Below are 21,638 nucleotides of genomic sequence, written 5' to 3' on the forward strand. Positions count from 1 at the left end.
TAGATACCATAAAGAAAAACACAAACTTTAATTGACGCAAGTAAAGAGGTTGGTCTAGAAGTAAACACAGAGAAAACTAAGTATATGTTACTGTCGCATCACCAAAATGTAGGGCAAAATCTTGACATAAAGATAGGAATCAGATGTTTTGAAATATGGCACAGTTCAGATATTTGGGAACAACGATAACAGATCGAAACCTGATTCAGGAGGAAATTAAGAGGACATTGCACTCGGGTAATGCTTGCTACCATTCAGTCTAGAACCTTTTGTCTTCTCGTCTGCTGTCCAAAAACATAAAAATTAGAATATACAAAACTATAGTTTTGCCTGTGGTTCTGTCTGGGTGTGAAACTTGGTCTCTGACATTAAGGGATGAACATAGACTGAGGATGTTTGAGAACAGGGTGTTGAGGAGAATATTTGGACCGAAGAGAGATGAAGTGACAGGAAGTTGGAGAAAATGAGGAGCTTCATAACTTGTACTCTTCTCCAAATATAATTAGAATGATCAGGTCAATGAGGATGAGGTGGGCAGGGCATGTAGCACGAATCTGGGAGACGAGGAATGTGTATAGGATATTGGTGGGAAAGCCAGAAGGAAAGAGACCAATGGGAAGACCAAGCCGTAGGTGGGTGGACAATATTAAAATGGATCTTAGAGAGACTGGATGGGATGGTATGGATTGGATTGATCTGGCTCAGGATAGGGACCAGTGGAGGGCTCTTGTGAACACGGTAATGAACCTTCGAGTTCCATAAAATGCTGGGAAATTCTTGAGTAGCTGCAGAATTGGCAGCTCCTCCAGAAGGGCTCAGCTCCATGAGTAAGTGGTTACTTCACGAGGAAAAGGCTGCGAATGACTAGGATTCGATTGCCGGCAGGAACCTTCGAACTGTATCTCATCACCGAGCAAGTTAGCTCAAGCGGTAACGCTTCCGAATTCTCTTCGGGAGGTGTCCGGTTCACATTTCCGCCGGAACACCGACTACCCTGAAGTAGATGCTGAGCCGCTCAGGCACATGAGGGATAGAGACTTAATTTAGGCCACGACCGTTTCCTTCAACATTTCCAATCCATTATTCATTCGACGTTCAATAGCCTAAATTACTGGCTCCGTGACCTGTTGTCCGCAAGCGAACTATACCGACAGAGCGACCGACGCTTGTCGGTAAATTTTCTGAATAGTGGGTCTGGAACGGGGTCCACTCAGCCTCGTGAGGATAATTCAGGAGTTATTTAAAGGAAACAGCGGCTCCGATCTAGAAAACCGAAATTAAGGGCCATGGGGATGCGTTGCGCTGACCATGTGACACCCTCTATCCGCAAAAGTTGGCACGAACTTACTGACAGCATCATTAAATAAAATAAATTCTCACTGCCATACTGAGAATGGAGTTGGGATCAGCAAATCCATTGCAAGAAGCACTTTTCTTTCTTCGGGCTGTGGAACCGACTACTTCCATAGAGTACACAGGTGAACAGCGTGGGGACCCAAGCTGCTCTTACGTACATTCTATGGAGCGATGCAGTTTATATTTTGTGTTCCTTGTACCATGTACACAGAATTAATCGCAGAATGGGAACGGCTATCTGTCCTTCCGCAAGATTAATCTCCGATATTACGTAACAGACTTCAGTGGATTTGCAGCAACAGTTGTCAAGACGAATTCAGCTCTGGTTTGAATAGATCCAGCATAACACTGCATGACGCCCAAATAGAACCTTTTTTCATACCTTCTGGAAAAAAAGTTTTACTGCATAAAATGTATTCCGTCAAATAAAATAAATGAACGAGATCTAAATCTTCTATTATGATTTTTTCAATATATGGTAAATATTTAATGCAACAGAAGGGAAATTAAATTCTAACTCTTATGCAGTATGATTCTAAATGTTTTAGTGCTTATATTGGTAATATATGTATGTTTATATGTACATGCAAAACGCAAAGAAACACGTTTGGAAAATACGTATAACTGTACAGTTATGTCCCATGTTGTCTGTTAGAAGAGTTAGCAGGCAGCTACCGTGTAGACTGCTGCACGTCGCGATTACCGGGCCGTTCCTTCTGTTATTGATTGCCCTTTCTTTGTCAGGTTCATCATTCCTGCTTATTTCGCCCTCGCTTCAAATTGCACTGCCCGCAATTGCCTTGAAATGAAAATGCGTGTGCGAATCGGAGGGATGAACCATCCCCACTCTACCAGTTCTTGCTGTTTTTCATTCTCCCCATTTGTACAGTAAAAAGGGACACTTTGACCCAATCACGAGGCTGCTGTCTGTATATTTGGTTTGTGGTTGCTCTGCTTAATTTTCCTTAAATGCCTATCATGCTGAAGCCTCCTTAACCCTTTAAGGACTGAATCTCTTCTAAATAATATATAAGAATTCATTTCTTACCTCACAGGAAACGCATTACATCACCGTTGCCGACCGGTTAATGCTGTTTAGGGAAAGAGTCGGTGTTTATTGTGAGAACCATACAGAACACACATATACACTGCGTGGACAGAATGCAGTTTAGTATGTTAAAGCAGGTGGTACATATAGTAACCACTGAGCTTTAAAGGGTTAAGGAAAGTAACCTTACACTAACATTAAATTGAAGCAATACAATTTTCCCTTTACCTGCTGCCGTTTATGTGCAGCATTCCATTAAACCGTTAGATTTCATCATCGCTTAATGAATTGATTCGTCTGCTCTGACATCTAGCACTGTTACATCTCGTCTATTAAGACGGACGATATTCCTATGCTTGAAGTGGTTGCTAATGTATTTTACATTTATTTCTATATTCTGTTAACTGTTTGAAATAAAGGGAAGGTAGCCAATTCATTTCGTACAGCCTCATTTCTTAACTGATCTCTACTAGTGCAACCTCTGACAGTTCACGTACTAGGTTAATTTCACCGCCAATTATATTTCTAAATCAATTCAAGTTATATTTACAGACTTACTTTCCGTGTTCATGATGGGAACTTCGAATATTGTCGTCTGTTACAGTAACTAACACAGAATCAAAGAAACTTCAACGAGTATTGTTAAAATAAAAACTTCGTCTAAAATACCTAATATCAGTAACTTAAAATTTTGTGGAAAGACGTAAATTTATAGTAATATTGTCACGTGTTTCCTGGGCAACGCGGCAAGATTTACGTGGGTTTCGGGTTTGGACAAATATTTACTGGCCGATTACTCTTTACACTCACAAATACATTTATTCACACTTATAACGTCCTCGGACGTTTCCTCTTCCATGTTATACACTCTCGCATCGCTATTTTCGATGGAGCGTCTTCTCTGTATATCTGTGATTTTTTTTTATCACTTTGTATCTCTGCTCGTAATCTGGTCTGAATTCCGACCTGATCTTCTCTTATACCCTACCGTCGGAATGGCTAGAAGACACCTTGTTCAAGGGTTCCGTTTCACGCGTTCTATCCGCCGGTAGCTGGCTTTTTTTTTTTTTTGTTAGCGGGGAACTTAACTAGTTAGCTAGCGTATTCTCTCGTTGCTACGAGTTTTCCTAGCCGTTATCATGCAACTGCTTCAAACAATTTGTTGCTTAGGTTTGCTCGCCGTTGTATAGCAATGGATGCGATCTGATTCAGTACTCTGACCCTAGGCGGCACGCCACAATATGACCTAGGCGCGGTACCTCTACCCAGAGGAATGTTCAAATTTTGTCAAAAGTACCTAATGCCTCTTCTTCAGCTGACGACGGTATAACGCTCACTGCCTGTTTCATCACTAAGAGATAGTCCTCCATCTGGTCAGTCACTCTCTGACCAGACACTGTCGGTGGACGCGTGAGTCGATCCTCATACAAAACAAACACTGACAGACCTTACACATGCGTAGCAAATTCTTAACCAGCTTCTTATTACTATTGTATATTATGTAACATATTCGTTCTTAATTAATAAATTAATACGCCTGCCAAATTTATCAATCGATTAATTTGGACACTAATCGATAACTGGCAAAGATTTAAGAATTATATTCTGCAGGCAGTCCTAGTGCACGGGCTTCCATTCTGATCGGCCGCATGCCTTCCGTCGCAAACTCACAATGTTCAGTTGCTGGAACCCGAATGTATAACAAAGTGCTACTAAAGGGCACCACAACTTTGTGCCAATTTCCCACCATCAGTACCAATGTGGCAGCTGTGTGAAATTTCGAAGTGGGAGTCATGCTAATTCACTACTAGTGTAGAATCGTGATTGTATGTGGTAATCAGAAACTATGGACCTAAAACACAGTAACCATACAATATTTATATTTTACTTGAGGATTAGTAAGTAACAATCCACTGCAACTAGCCATGTGAAGATTTATATGAAGATATAAATATACCAGATAAAAACATCTCTGTTCTTGTCCAGTCCTTGTCTCTTAATGTATGCTACCAATGAGGAGCTAGAAATTGTCTAGAAGACTGCTCAAGAGTTTGAATCCACCCCACTGTAAGTTGTCCCTATACTTAATTACAAACCACGCCAACAAGTCTAATGGGACAGTGGGGATATAGCTCCACTGTTCTTAACAACTGCACTAGACAGAAGTCCCAGTACCTATTGGGTAGCAAGCTGGGTGTGCCCTAGATCTTATGTGGATGCTGTGGAGAAAAATCTCTTGGCCGCCTAATCTGTAACCTGTCGCTACACTGGCAGCTCCTGTAATATGTAAATAATTCTGAATAAATTTTGCATCTGGTTCCCCTCTTAACTGACAGTGGTTTGGTACTTACCGTACATACAAATTTGTGTCATGTCGACTCATCAGCTATTTCGTCCTGTCAAAAATACTGTCAAAATGATGAAAAAACTAACGCTCCCTTTATATCATATTATATTTGTATTTGGTTAACCAACCGTATTATTTCCTATACATCACAATGTTCTTTTCATAAATAAAATGTACAACTATTTTTACAACAAAATCACTTTGTTCACACTTACAGAAAACACAATTAACATCAGTAACAGAACGCACACAACAAACCTTGGGAGAACTTGTCCTACTGAATGACACTTCAGGATCTTCCATCTGTAAACATGAACAGTGGCTTTCAATATTGCACAGTCTCTTTGCTATTTAAATCCCTTTTTATTTATGAAAATAAGCAGCCCTCTTAAAAAAAGAAATACAAGTTTTCTTCAGAGTAAAGTTATCAAGTAATACAGTACATACTTTTCATACCACATATAGGTAAGTAACCTCCCTAGCCAATCCTGCAGTTTCCTGGATTCGTTAGGAAAGTCTGTGGGCTCATCCTTTTCATGGTCGGTGTTTTTCTACACAGCTGATATTTCATCAGCCTTTTGCAAACTATTAAGAATGTAAACAGATCCTCATCTCCTGAAAGGTCAAATAGTAAGTTCATAACAATTACTGATTCAAATAAAGTGCCATATTCATCCGTGCATTTTGAGTTCTTTAACAAGGAAACAAGGAACGGCACATGATCTCAATCTTACATCTTAACGTTAAAATAATTGTTCAAAGGAGTTGCAAAGGACACTGAACTGTTTGCTGTAAATACCGCATCATCCCCTGCTACAGCAGAGGTGTGGGAAACATTTAATCTGACCAACATACTCTGTGTCATATAATCATAAAAAGGTAACGTGTTGAAGGAATTAACAAAATCTCCAGTCAGCTCAAGTAGTGACTTCTACACCAGCAATTCCCAAAGTTGCTAGTTCAAGTGACAGAATGTACATCCCAGCATTTCAATGAGAAAATAATGGGATATTTCAGTGAGGAGAAAACAGTCAACAAGATATGAATTTGAAAAAAAAAAAGTTCCCATTATTAGAGTTTTCAAGCAAGGGTCAGTGATGACATAATTTGTGGGTGTTTTATTGAGGAAAGAATACTTTGATATCTCTGAGGAAATTAGACATTTCAGTGAGTTCTCTCTTCTGGGACATAATGCTGAGTATGTCGAAAATCAACTGACGTTTCAGAGGAACATGTCACCTCTGAAATGTAGGTCGACTTTCAATGAATTACACAGCATTATATCCCAGATAACAGAACTCTTCATAACTACCGTGTGAGAACCTCAAATCCTGTAAGAAAAATAATGTGCTTAATACTGGGGCTTTTCAGTGATGGAAATAATGACTTCTCAGTACCAGTATGTCTAATGAGGATACAGCTCCAAAGTACTGGAGTGTTTCACTGGGAAAAGAAAACAGTCTGATGTACTAATGGCATCTGGTTTCTAGTTGGTCAAATATTATTCTTGATATTTTAATCTAGTGATGCATAGCCTCTTTTCAAATGGCCACATTTCAAAACTGCCCTTCATCTGTGGGCTGCAGAAGTATGGACTTCACAAAGAATAGCCAAATTAGAGTTTGTTATAAATAGTAACCCAACACTGAAACCGTGTCTGTTGAAAAGCCAATTTTTTTTTAATTTTCCTTCTATAGAACTTTGCTTTAGAAAACAAAATGTAAATAAAACGTTACAATGTTTATAAGCAATTAAAATATAACAATTTACTAATGTGGCTGTTGGGCCAGCACTGGACACATCAAGCAATTTATGGCAGGTGTGATTCTCTTGGTAAGTAGGACTGGCATGAGATTTTTATCTGAAAGCCAGTCCTATTGTGCAAATTTATTTAGCTTCTCAGAGAAAGCTTGTTTACAAAAATGTAACTACTTTCAGCTTACAAAAAAAGCTGCCCTCTGCCACAGATTAAAATATTTTGTCTTTAGGAAGACATTTACAAATGTTACAGGAAATACAGTTCTCTGAATTTAGAACTAGGTCCATCGTGTCAGTTAGTGTAGTACAGTAGCTTCAGCATCAGCTCATGGTTCTTCAAAAGGGTTAGAAAATAGTCTTGTATTGCCGAAATATTTTTTGATAGTTTGGAAAATGACAAGTATTATTTTTTTAATGCTGAGAATGAAATAATGATAATCATTTGGAAGGCTGATACACTGTTGTACAGGTCACTCAAATGCCCACAGATATGTCAAGAAGAATACACATATCACACACCCAACTTACATCTTCAAATTAACTGATAAGCTGTCCTTTATCAACAAGGGAAACTTTGAGCTCTACATATATTGATGATAAGTTGCGGTGTTTAGCTCTGTAAATACCAATGAAGGAAAAGTCAAGTCTTTTCCTAGCTGATATCACTTATCTATAGTACACAAGAGTTTTATGCACATTATTAATACAAGAGTTGCTCTGCCGTATAATTACTGATGGTTCTTCCTCTCACACTAAGAACCGAGAAATGTCTGAACGGTGCGGCCAAATGTAATAGTACCAATCCTATGTCCAAAATTCTTTTTTTTCTTGCCATGACATGACAACATACACTTTAATTTGGGTAGGTGTTTCATTCTGTGAGCTGTGGTAAGACAGTGGTTCAAGTTTAATCCCCTGACATTGACCCCAACTGATATATTAAGAATCAGAGACCTGAGGTGGCTCCAATATGATGCTCAAAATCATTTCCATTTTGTCCTAACATCTGAGAATGGTTTCAGTTTTATCTCTGCATCCACTATATTCATATACATTGTGATTTATCAATCAGTTTCACAAATAAACAATCTGAAGTGAATTTTATTCTATTCAGACACTATAAGAATTTGCAAGCTCAGATTCTCTTAGAGCAGGGGTAGGTGGACCTTCACATTTCTGGAAGCATACAATTTAAAATATTTACATGCAAATTTCCCACAATTACAGATTTTTGAAGTCATCTTCAATTGTAAAGTTCAAATCAGTGTTTCTCAACCGCCAGGCCCTCATCTTTTAGAAACAAGAATTTACCGGGCTACGGTCTGATAAACGTTGAAAACCACTGGCTTAAATCAACTACATCTTTAAATTTGGGATTTCAATTTATTTTACAAAACTTGTAAAATAACTATCCAGTACTGAAGCGAACTTCGTCCTTTCATGGTCACAACTTGCAAATACAGTGCACACATATGTACCTTGGTTAAACTTTAAGCAGGAATAATACTCTCAAAATTATCATACTTTTAGCTCACATAGTTGTCCGTGATTCTGGTTCTGAATTAAGCTGTGAGTTGTGAGTGGCCGCACAGCTAGTTTTTGCATTTATTGACTAATAAATGCTCTTAATTTAATTATAAATTTATCATTAGCTACTAGAATTGTTAAACCCTCACACTCTCCATATTATTTTTAGAAGATATAGTTAATATACTTAACTAGCAAAATTTTGTATAACAAAGGTTATTTCAAACCATAAACCTCAATAGTTGTAATACAGCAAATAAGGTGTTGGTTGCTTGTCTTAACGATTCTCACAAAAACATGACATCTATCGCCCATCTCAACAGTCTTTACAGCATGGTGTGATGTACAATTGACATCTTATGCACAAACAACCCCTCTACAGAAGTAATGACCAAATGGATGATGAAGTCTGAAATACATTTTACCAGTGCCAGCATCTTTTTCATGAGTTGTAATGGCTTTGCACGGAAGATACTGCAGTGTGGGATAAAATGGTACAAATATTTGTCTCTTCCTGTACCATCATATCTCTGAATCTTACAGTTGGATTGGGATAATATAAAAATATCTTTCAGTCCAATTTATATTAGAATACCTTCCTCTACTTACAAAGTACAAAATGGAAGTTAGACTGCCTATACAGGAAAATGTTTCTGTAGGTTTGAAGTAATCAGAAGGTATTCCAGTAATATTGCGCACGCGAGCATGCACACACATATACTCATGAACCCAAGTACACACATTCCAAATGTTTGATGAAAAGCTAACTCTGAATTCCAGTGTCCATATGCTATCTACTGAATCTCTTGCAATCACAAAATCACCTGGCTGGAAGCACTGAAAAAATAACTTTCGATCTCCTGCTATACAACACTATAAACTGGCACCGCAACAACCATGCATGCATATACACCGTATATAATTTTTAATGTAGCTATTCAAATAATACAATGCAATACTTCTTTGATATACCATTATTTACAGCATATACATACCTAGCGAATGAATGGGCTGTGAATGATTTGATCCAGTGCTTAATTTGTGACTGTGTCTGTCAAACTCCACAAATTTAAACTGTCTTCAACTACAGTGAACCCCTTCCCCTCCCAGCTCCTCATCAAATGTGGATGACCAAAACACACAAGTTCATTGCACAGCTGCACTGTCTAGAAAACTGACTGTGTTTCTGACAGAAAATCATGCATCTGTATGATAATGCATAGGAACAACCTACACATCCCAATGGAGGAGGGAATCTTGATAGGAATACCTATATACAAAGATTTCTTTTTTCCTGTGATGTGACACCGTGTACTTTTGTAGCTAGCCACCTCTGCCAACCTACAATGCGTCACGTCACAGACAAGTAATATACACAATCAGCTGCTGACAATGAGAACCTCAGGTCCACAAATATATACACATTTGCATAAAACAGTCTCATGGATGTGACATAGCGCCAATCAATCAATGGTACATTCCATTTGCTACAAGACAGAATCTGTGTATGTCTCTTTTCACATATCAAGCACTGGTTTTACAACATGTACATATACATTCATATAAATGGCAGGCAGATGAGCTGGAAGTTTATCACGGAGACTGAATGATTTAAGATGTGTAAGTTTAAATATCTGTCAAATGAGATGCGTTAGTCTTTCAGAAAGTCATTACATGAACTGAAAGCAAGGATGGCAATCCAGTTTGTTCTTCTCTGAGATCACAGTTGTTGCAGAAACAAGCCGTACGTTACTTTGTAGGGTTTGGAATCGTCAGTAGCGGCACTGTTTCTGTACAGTGGTGATATCTCCCTTATGCTGGGCCAGTAAAACATGCTCATGTCATCCTCATGGTCATTCTATAATCAAATTAGGGAATGTCTGGAGGAAATTCCATTTTATGACAGAAATTTCATGCTGGAGAGCGAATGAGCAATTTAATCTTTAAGATTTTGAAGGGTGGAGAGTTTCTGTAATTATAATTTATTTTCTTGAACTACAATTATATGAAAAACAAATAATAATGGGCCCTTCAGTGGAATACCACTCTTGTTCTACTTGCACCATTTATATACTTTTAATTTCATTGCCTCTCTTGCTACCAAAAGGTGGATAGATAAATGTGCTTATGTCTCACTTTTATCAATTTTGAAAGGCTGCTTTCTATTTTCTTTTTGACTGAACTCCTCCATTTGCTTCGCATGTGATCTCGATTGGTGACGATATACCCGGCTCCCCACTACACGTTGCACTAAGTTTTCAACCCATGGTGCATTACACCATTATGGAGTAACTCATGCCCACTGTAATGCTACTACAAGAAGCACAACTAATATACTAGGACATCCTGGGAAAGACGTATGGGAGGAATATGGATTCTGCTCTCTATATGACGTGGTCTTATTCTTGAGCGACTGCGGATCAAGTCTGAAGACATCAGCTTGTGCTGAATGAGCAGCTGCTGTGAAATCATTCGCTACGGCTCCATCTCCTGTCGTCATGACATCGAACACACACCAGTCAAGATAATGGTCGGTAAGATTGTTGGTGACTTCGTTGCTATCAGACCTACGACAGCGCTCCATGGCTTTGTCCCAAGGTAGCTTGTGGCCTCTTTCGGCGATGGGATCAAGCCGTTCAGACGCCGGACACCCACGCACACATAACTGGAGACTACTGTCACCGAAATCTCCATCGACACCGCTGCCGAAGCTGACGAGTTCCTCTGGCATACGAGCTGAAAAGGCCAGGTAACGGCCAGCCTGGCGCACTATCAGCGTCGTTTCTATATACCGCACATAGATTTCGATCCGCTGCTGTTCGTGCACAGTCAGGGTGACACCTTCTTCGGGCCCTGACCGCTGGGTACCATCGATGAACATGGCCGGCAGAGGAGCATCCGAAGTAGCCTCGTATGTCTTCTCATCTGCGCAAGGCGTGCTGCGACCACGAATTATTATTGTCACCTGCAACATAAAGAAGAATGTGACATGCGACTTCTCACTGCAGCAATGCTCCGCCTTAAGGACTGCACACAGAAGATCGTAATGCTGACAACCATTCTTTGTGGCGCAAGGCCTTATCGGAAGAAAAGCATCTAGATTCAGTCAGACTCCACTGACTAAACGTGATTTGGCAACAGCGCGGGTTAGGGGCTAAACGAGGTTCACTTCATTATAATTCGAGCTGCTGCTACAGCTTGATGGCGGCGCGCCCATTCGTTCCGGAGGAAAAAGAAAAATAAGATACTTTTCATAGAGAACAATGACTTGTGGACAAATTATTATTAGGGCGCAAAGACAAGTGTACTTGCCAGAGAAGAGATGCTGGAATTGTGAGAGAAACTTCATCTTTGAGTTTATATTTACTTCTTTCGTAATAAAGGCCAATGGCGCAGCGAGGTACGCGGAGATCGGCGTGTTTGGTTGACAATATAACATGACAAAGTATAATTCAGCTAGATTATATAAAAAGGCCCATGAAATGCATAACTGCGTAAATCTGACAAAATACGTAAAACGAAACGTTCAACTGGCTCCAACTTCTAACACTCGGTTCACGTTGCCCTTTAACTTCGTTTAGACCGTACGAAATACAGTAAAACTTGGTTATAGCAACATCGGTTTCTGCGACACCTTGTCTATTGCGTCAAATATTCAATGGTACGAACTAATTCCTCATAAAGCAACTGTTTTTATACCTTGCTTAGTACGACATGCACAAATGCATCAACCTCGTATGTAACGTCATTTTCATTCCTGAATTTCTCTGATATGGACATTGAACGTAATTTAGAAAGTGTGTATTGGGCAAGTAACAGGAAACAGATGAAGATAACTGATTACTGTACTCGTATCTAGGTACAGTAAGGCACAACAATTGATGTAATCTACTGTAATTTGGTGAGTAGGCCTACCTTTAATATACAGTATTAGTGCGGTGTGTATTGTCAGTGAAAAGCGCTGTAATATGTCTTTGATATTAAACATTTGGGCAATTCCACGTTAATGTTACGTTAGTCTGTACTTAACTACGTATTTCACTAAAAAATGCAACATTTTAACTCGGTTTTTGGTAGATTTTTACGTGACTAACATAAGGCTACTGTGGAAGTGCCCATTTCGGTTACAACGACATTCGTTTATAACGACATTATTTTTAGGTCCCTTTGATGACGTTATAACAAAGTTCTACTGTAGTTCCATTCCGACGTCTTCGTGAAAGATCCCGACTTAACATACAACTTCTAGACGGTAGCCAGTTGTGAGCCCTCCATCCGATTCCCAAGCTCGAGAACTGCCCCATGTCAGCTGTCCGCGACTGCTTATCCACTATTTAACAACTAGGGTCCGTATCAGCAGCGTTTTCTCCACTCGTAACCCAAAAACTCACTATGCCGCAGCTTCATGGAACCCAACTGAGGACAGAATGAAGACGACGTTGATAAGGATGGTGTGGCAGTAACAAAATGCCGATGCGACTCCTTCGTGAAGACACCACAGCAGGACTACAGAGGATGGACGCTCACATTTCGGGCAGCCTATACTGCAAGCTACCTGAACCTGTAATTTATTGGATTTTTGGGCAGTTGTAACATTCAGTGGCGCCTTCTGTGGAGCTAGTAACAATGAATTATATCACCGCGTTCAGACGAGAATATCTGTCAGGAAAATAATATTTGGAATTGTATTTTAATGCTAAATATGGATTCGTGAATGCGTCAAAAGAATGTAGTAAAAAATGCTAATATTTTTACGTATGCATACTTTCATGAGAATCTACAGGAGAGCAAAACATACAAGACGCGATAAGATTGTGTATCTGTATTGTGCGCCAAATAGTACCTGCATTCTCAAATACAGGATGACATGGGCGAGGTGTGTATCACGCATGGAAGCGAAAAGAAAGGCGGGGCAAAATGTTAGCCGCGAGACGTTAAGGAAAGGCCTTTTGGTAGTTCAAGGCCAAGCTCGAAGAATGTTAAAACTGATATGTAATGAACTGGATGTGCCTGAATTCCGGGATGCCTGTCACACAGTGCAGAAACTTTTGTCATCTAGTCTGCTGTTTGAAAACGTAAAAATTAGGATATACACAACATCAAAAGATCAACACTGACCGAGGGCGTTTGAGAACATTTGGACCGAAGAGGGATAACGTGACAAGAGATTGGAGAAAACTGCACAATAAAGAGCTTCGTAACTTGTATTCTTCGCCACGTATAATTAGAATAATCAAGTCAAGGTTAATGAGATGGACAGAGCATGTAGCACCCATAGGGGAGAAGAGGAATGCATGAGATTCTGGTGCGAAAGAAGGATAGAAGCCACTAAGAAGACCTACATGTAGGTGGAGGATAATATTACGATGGATCTTGGATTGGATGAAGTCATATGGGCTAGAGTTATCCGGCTCAGTATAGGGACCAGCGGAGCACTCTTGTGAACACGGCAATGAACCTTGGGGTTCCATAAAATATTGATAAAATCTTGAGTGGCCGGGCGATTGACGGCTTCTCAAGATGGGCTCAGCTCCATGGAGTCAGCTGAAATTAATAAACTGGATACAACCGACTGCGTTCTGCTTTTATGCTGTCTACGTTCAACGTCGGTTACTATTAGCTCTTCGTTTTTCTTTATTGACACTACATGTTTCGGCCTAACCGGCCACCTCCAGATGTATGGCCGGTTAGGTCACATTACATATTTCGGCCTAAATGGCCACCTCCAGGTGTATGACCGGTTAGGGCACATTACATATTTCGGCCTATATGGCCTTATCCAGGTGTATGGCCGGTTACGTCACATTTCATATTTCGGCCTAAATGGCCACCTCCAGGTGTATGGCCGGTTAGGGCACATTACATATTTCGCCCTAACCGGCCACCTCCAGGTGTATGGCCGGTTAGGTCACATTACATATTTCGGCCTAAATGGCCACCTCCAGGTGTATGGCCGGTTAGGTCACATTACATGTTTCGCGCTAACCGGCCACCTCCAGGTATATGACCGGTTAGGGCGAAACATGTAGTGTCACTAAAGAAAAACGAAGAGCGAATAGTAACTGACGTTGCACACAGACGGCATAAAAGCAAAGCAGAGTGAGATCTATGCAGTGCAACAGGACGCTGCAATATAACATTATGGACTGGATAGAAGTTGTGGGCTGCATTCATTTGGTATAGGACAGGGATCGTTGTCAGCAGGAGAGAGGAATTTATTCGCTAGCTGCGCTTATTCTCATCTCAAGAATGAACTCTGGTCCAGGAGTTCGCTCCTTCAAATAAGAGGGCAGTCAGTACTTGTGTTACAAAAGTGCTGCTGGGCCTACAGTTTCTCGAAACTTTACTTTAAAACCTCCACAAATAACAGGAAGCCATGAACCAACTGATTATTATTCTGATCAAATAACCATAATTCTAAGCAGAAACTCGTTATGAAATAAATTTAAACCTACAAATGGAAATGCAATTTACAGAACTGAAGACTGTGAAGGGTACGATTGACGATTCAATATGTTATTGCAATAAACCAGAACACAAGACCGTCAAAATGTCGGATTTCAATGGATACTGCTAACATGTTTGATTCGTCGGCGTTTACACGTACACCTTCAAGTGCTTACATTTATTATTATTATTATCATCTTTGTTGTTGTCGTCATATTGCTTTCCGGCCATGCTGCTGGATAAAGTGCCCATGAGTCATGTACGAACCTTGTTCCTGAGGCTCACAGAACAGCCTCATGGAATTAAATCTGTATTATATTAATACCGCCCTAAATATGTGATATTCCTAGAATGGCCGTTTTCCGCGTTTCAGTTTTGCCCAGGACTCTTCAAAATATTAATGAAATAATCTCCACAGGTTTCCTGGTTCATGTGTGATTGTTGGTAACTCCTTTCCCCCCCCCCCCCCCTTTTTTNTGGCACTGTGCTTCATTCAGTGTACTGCAGTTACTGTTATCGCCGCAGGATTTACCTTCAGACCTCCTCCTGTTGCTCCTCATTGATCCCGTCTGCATTGGTTATGTATGTGCACACTTTATGCATTGTTTATGGCCGCTAACTCAGGCCGATCATACTGACCGCGCCGTCTAAGGCATGAACAGTCTTCGCCCGCTCGTACACTGGGATCGTCTGTTCGAATCCCACTTGAGGAATGGATGTCTGTTTGCGTTTTTTCTGTGTTTGTGTTGTTCTGTGTGTAAGTAGTCAAAAGTATCAAGTCAAAACTTCTCGGAACACTTTTAATATTGCAATGATTGCAACACTAATAATTAATTTCATTCTAAAGTGCCTGAAAACAATTCTTAAAAAAAAAAGAAGGAAAAATGCAATTATAAATGACAAGATAATTGAGACCAAATGACCCAGGCTTAACAAAAAAAATATGGATGCACACATTTTATAAATCATTGAAAGGATTTAATACTGTCAGTTAAAGACCTGCACTTTCTGTTAAAACATTAACATATCTTCTCTTATATTATATGCAGAAACACGTCTGACTGACGAACTAAACTACGATGAACACTAAATATGGGTGCCTCCGATTAACCTCGCAGACAGAATATCAGGGCTGGATGAGCAACGACGTTTGTTCCTACAATGACAGGTCTCGTCATCTGCCTGAAGTAGTGAAAGCTTCAGGGTAACTAATGTCTGATCACATTTATTTTTGTACGAGCAATCACAGGTAAAGGTAAAGCTGTCTCTGTGCTTATGTAATTAAGCATTACGCCCTGAAAGCGTATAGGGGAGTAGATGTATAGATCCATATTTTCTTGACCTCGGCACTAGCTTCACGCCCCGGCCGCTTTACCCCGGAGGAAAGAGGCCCGGTACCCATGGAATAGGAGACTGGGTGGACCCCAGAGCCGGTCTGGACGATATGGAGAAGCGAAAATTCTTGACCCTACCGGGACAATAACAAATCTCCAAAGCGTAAGGCTGAACATTTTTCTTTGATTTCATTCAAATTTAGACCAACCAGTGAATTTAAAAGAGTTCCAGGCGACATAAGCATGCTCAAGTTAAGACTAAACCAGGGCATTATAGAAAATCGTAAGACCTTCGAGAAAATACAATCTAACGAATGAAGTCTGACATTTTTAAACCTTGAGAAAAAATGTGACCATCATGAAAGTAAAGCATACAGGCAACAAAATTGGTCGTTAACACAATGGGAACAAGCTACTAGGCAGCTCCGAAATTTGTAATTAAATTTAACAGTGTTAGCTTTATGTGCAGAGGTTATAATTGTGGTCTTCTCGTTATTAAGTTCTATGCCATTAGCCAGACACCATTTCTACACCGAATCTAGTATATAACTCTGCAAGAGTAAGTCCTCGGCGTTGTTAACACGATATACCTCAGAGTTATCTGTGAAGATAACCGGAGTAATAAATAGAAACAGAATTAATGTCGATAAAGATATTAGAAGTGAACGGAGAAGTTCACGGAGGTAGGGCCTAGGTCCACTGGGGCTGTAGTGCCAAGGAAAATAAGATATCAGAAAGCATGCCTCCTAAAATGGATCCTTGTGGAGTATCACACTTCACATTATAAGAAGGGGTACCAAGGATACGAACCGACACGGACCTAACGAAAAAAAAAAGCTATGAAACCAATTAACATAACAAGAGACAAGTCCAAAATTTTAGTTTATGGAAAAACAGTAATTACATAAAAAAAATTAATTATTTTGTTCTGGAATACTAACAAAGTGTGCATAGGTAGCGCAATTGGCCTAGGTAGAGCTGTTTTCCAAACCTGTGATGAGAAGGATTAGGAAAATAATACAAATGATCAAGATAATAAATTTCAACCATCTTGGAAAAACTGCTAACAAGATGGGCCTGTAATGACTATAGAACTCATGCCTGTCTGAAGTCTGGAACAACGGTCTGTTTCCACAACGGAATAAAACATGACAGCATCTCTCCCTTAATTAAAAATGGTGGAATTCCATCAGCACTCTCAAAGTTTAGGGACTTACAGCTCTACTAACGGAACGACCATATTATACCAGAAGTCACTGGTCTCTGGAACCAACAGATTACGACACAACCAGATAGTACGTACGTCTCACATAATACGTACTTCGATATACTGGAGGAACATGTTCTACCTGATAACAATATAGCGATGAAAGAAGCTGAAAAATAGTGAAATCCAAAGACCTGCTGGTTAAAGTACAAGGGATGTAGAATGTGAAATGGTGATTGCGACAATCGCGGGTATGCCGCACAACGTGGAGCTACACATCCGCGCTCACTGTACTCCTATACTCACACGTCTTCGCGATGTAGTGCTTCGGCACAGCGGCCTTTTGAATATGAATATGAATAATTATAAAAACTTGTTGCCATTACCCTCACGCTCTCTTTTAGCCTCTGGCTCGAAACATATTCTACAATGCACCGGCAGATGTACGAATTCTGCTGATAATAGTAATAATAATATAACAAAAACAATTTAATGGAGCTGAACCCTTCTTGAGGAGCCGCCAATTGTACAACTACTCAAGAACTTCACACCATTTTATGGAACCCGAAGGTTTATCACCGTGTTAACAAGAGCCCTCCACTCATTTCTATCCTGAACCAGATCAATCCAGTCTATACCACCCCATCCTATCTCTCTAAGGTCCATTTTAATATTATCCACCCACCTAAGTCTTGGTCTTCCCAGTGGTGACTTTCTTTCTGGCTTGCCAACCAATATCCCATACGCATGCCTCTTTTTCTCCATTCGTGCTACACGCTCTGTCCATCTCATCTTCTTTGACTTGATCATTCTAATTATACTTCGCGAAGAGTACAAGCTATGAAGCTCTTCATTATGCGCCATTCCTTGTCGGTTAAAATATTCTCCTCAGCACCTTGTTCTCAAACACCCTCAGTCTATGTTCCTCCCTTAATATCAGAGACAAAGTTTCACACCCATACAGAAGAACCACAGGCAAAACTGTTTTGTATATTCTAGTTTTTATGTTTTTGGTCAACAGACGAGAAGACAAAAGATTCTGGACTGAATGGTACAAAGCTCTGGCCGAATTCAATCTCCTCTTAATTTCCTCCTGAATCAGGTTTTGATTTGACACTGTCGTTCCCAAATATTTTAACTGTGCCACGTTTTCAAAGCACCTGTTAGCTTTTTTTATATCATGGTGTAGCCCTGCATTCTGGTGACGAGACAGCAACACATACTTATTTTTCTGTGTTTTTCTTTATGGTATCTCTGTTATAGGCAAAAAGATTCACATAATCAGCATAAACCAGGGGCAGATGTGTAGCATTTAATTTCAGTCCCACCTGGTTTTCCTGGACCTTCCTAATGGCATGTTATAAAGCAAAGTTGAAAAACAGTGGCGATAAAGCATCTCCTCCCTTCTGGATAGGAAAATTATCAGACAAATGTTTACCTATAATGACGCTGTGCATTTCATTTAAACACATTTTAATCTGCCTAAATAGTTTACTCATAACTGAATCATAGGCTTTCAAGTCTACGAATAGCTGATGTACCTTCTCATTGTACTCCCATTTTTATCCAGTATCTGATGAATGCAAAATATCTTATCAGGAGTTGATCTGTTACGTTGAAATCCACACTGATGATCCTCAATAATTTCATCTATATGTGGACTTAACCTTAAGAAGAACTTTGGACAAAAGCTTGTATGAACTTCATAGCAGTGATAGTCCATGATAATTACTACAGTCTGTTAGATCGCCCTTCTCGTGAATGTGTACAACAATAATAATAATTCGCACTGACTGAAAAGTCATAAGGCAAATATGATGGCAACAGTAACCAAAATGGACAGGCCTATCAAGCTGGCATGTAGCAGGCCATTTGCCTGAACGGCAGAAGAGCTCGGTAAAATTGAGACGTGAAGGATTAGGAACGGAAGCTCACAATACTTCGGTGCATATTTTTACCGCATGACGTACAATTTCCGGTTATATTTCCAGCGGCGGCAAGCAAAGGCAATAGGACCTGCAATAGTACGAAACCCTTCCAATAAGAACCCACGCCTCTAAAACAGACGTTACATAAACTAAATACAACACAACGCGAGAAATTGGTACAGATGTTTTCATGTCTTCGCCTAGCATCTAGCTGCGCAATCAGGGTTTGTATACAAAACAGTTCGGCAGGGACGAAACGCGCCCGATAGGCTACCCTCCGTTCGTCGTGCAAGAGGCCGAAATGTTCGTTTTCGTTAGGCCCCCATACACACACAGTTTGGCCTGCACAGTTGAAGACTGAAAGGCAAAACTGACATGTGTGGTGCGGCCGGCCGGCCAATCGTTTGGACTGTTGGCCTGTGGGAAACCCGTCAGTCCGTCAGTTCTACCTGCAGAACCGTAGCACGTGACGTGTGTGACTCAGCATTACAGGTTGGAAGACCGTGACTGTGGCATAAAGCCTGCCGGTTTATCTGTGCGTGTATGGGGAAGGAAAGTGAGGGGGTAAACTGTGAAAGTTTTGCCTTTAAGGTCGATCGGAAGGCCAAACTGTGTGTGTATGCGGGCCTTAGCCTACTCTTATCTTTCCATGGAAATCAAGGAGCAGTTCCTTGACGTACGCCAGGCCGCTTCTGCTCACATCTTTACAAGGAAAAGTTATCCCTATGCTCCATTACGCACCACGCCACGAAGTCATATCTGAAGCAAAGTTATTGGTTCCATCATCCTTAACTTCTGTACTAGATGGAGGTGTGTGTATAGATTCACGCCCAAGTTACTCTGGCCCAGGGAAAGAACCCCGGTACCAACTGGATGGGAGGATGGGTAGTAACCAGCGCCGATCTGGAATGTGAATAAAAAGACCTATTGTCCTTGCCGGGAATCGAACCCTGGCCGCCCATAGCCCGTCGCTATACCGACTGCGCTATCGCGGAGCAATGGTAAGGTACTGGCTGAAACAACGTCGTTGAATCAATTCTGGGTTATATCGCCATGTAGTCCGGGGGGTCAACCAACATTTCGCCTCTATCTTCAGGGTGGCATTATCACATATTCCAGAAGATCAGAACTCTACGCAGTCACGGTTGTCAGACCCTCAAATCTAGGAACCCAATAACGATTCCAAATGGCAGTTGGTTTACATGGACAGGGATGGACAGCAGTCGCCAGGAACCCAGTAACTGAATTCCAAATGGCAGTTGGTTTACATGGGCAGGGATGGACAGCAGTCGCAGACCCGACTGAAACGCATTATGTTTCGAAACGAGACTCCCCTTGGTCTGCAGCCAGCAGCTCTGAAACACGTGTACTCCAGCTGCGAGAGGAATGCCACGCAGGTGCGGGTAGAGAGGGATTTCTTGGGTTGGGCCCAGTGCTTCCTACCCACGCCTGCTTCACTCGGCCCACACCTACCTTGCAGGAGAGAGTCTAATAGGATGCTAGCGAATTGCACTGTGTGGTACTAGTTTAAAAACTCGATTTCCAACTGCTTGACTGTATCTTGCGACACAATGCAGTGGCTAATAAGAAGAAAGTCGTCACAATTAATAACATAAATCTAGCTTTGTCACATCCAGCAGTCATCCCACAACCGTCTCGATATAGCCCTATCTCGCTTCAGACTACGCTGATAACAGCTCAATGTTTGGTGGGTCTCTTGAAACCACGGCATGGCGAGTCCTCAGGCTGCGGATGAAGAGACGGCCTCCAGATATGGAGGGCAGCTGCGAATATATTGAATAAGCAGTCGTGGACAGCCGACAAGGGGTGGTCCTCCAGCTGGGGGAGGGGGGCTGGAGCTAACAACTCCTCGCCGTAAAAAAAAAGCTTGTTACGAAAGCTCACAAAAAGCCTCGGACGGCAAAATTACCAGGTAGTGATCAAATTCCGGCAGAACTGAATCATGAAGGCAAATATGTTCTAACATACATATGCTAATTCATTCTAACTGGAATGACGAAAAATTGCCTGAGCAGAAGAAAAAAACTATTATTGTACCTGTTCACAAGAAGGGTGATAAAATTAACTGTAGTAATTGCCGTGGGATATCACTGCTATCAACTTCATACGAAATTTTATCCAATATTCTTAGCTCAAAGTGAAGTCCAGGCATAGATGAAATTATTGGGGATCATCAGTGTGGGTTTCGACGTAACAGATCAACTACAGATCAGATCTTTAGCGATCGTCAGATACTGGAGAAAAGGTTGGAGTACAATGAGACAGTACATCAGATATTCATAGACTGCAAGAAAGTCTATGATTAGTTAGGAGGGAAGTATTGTACGATATTATGATAAGAGTCTGGGGTACCAATTAAACTAGTTATTCTGATTAAAATGTGTTTAAACGAAACGTATGGTAAAGTCCGTATGGGTAAACTTTTGTCTGATAAATTTCCTATCCAGAATGGCCTGAAACAAGGAGATGCGCTATCGCCAATGCTTTTAAACTTTGCTTTATTTGTAGAACATGCCATTAGGAAGGTCCAGGAAAACCGGGTGGGACTGAAATTATTTGGGACCCATCAGCTGTAAATCAGATCATCAGATGTAAATCTACTGGGCCACAAAAAGAAACAAACTAATTGACGCTAGTAAGGAGGACTGTCTAGAGGTAAATACAA

At 40.7% G+C, this 21,638-nt stretch overlaps 1 protein-coding gene across 3 annotated transcripts in view; it reads right to left on the bottom strand.

Annotated features, from left to right (window-relative positions):
* Positions 1–4,826: 4,826 nt before the first annotated feature.
* Positions 4,827–21,638, bottom strand: part of LOC111863626 (RGM domain family member B) — a 173,345-nt gene continuing 156,533 nt past the window's right edge. For 2 of the 3 annotated variants that reach the window (XM_023850118.2, XM_023850117.2), the window contains exon 4: positions 4,827–11,001. In XM_023850118.2, the coding sequence (XP_023705886.1) occupies positions 10,330–11,001 (672 nt within the window). In that variant the 3' untranslated portion in view covers positions 4,827–10,329. The remainder of the gene's footprint in view (positions 11,002–21,638) is intronic. The other variant, XM_023850119.2, reaches the window with a different exon arrangement.

The sequence above is a fragment of the Cryptotermes secundus genome, unplaced genomic scaffold (genome assembly GCF_002891405.2).
Source record: "Cryptotermes secundus unplaced genomic scaffold, Csec_1.0 scaffold99, whole genome shotgun sequence".
Lineage (NCBI taxonomy): Eukaryota > Metazoa > Arthropoda > Insecta > Blattodea > Kalotermitidae > Cryptotermes > Cryptotermes secundus.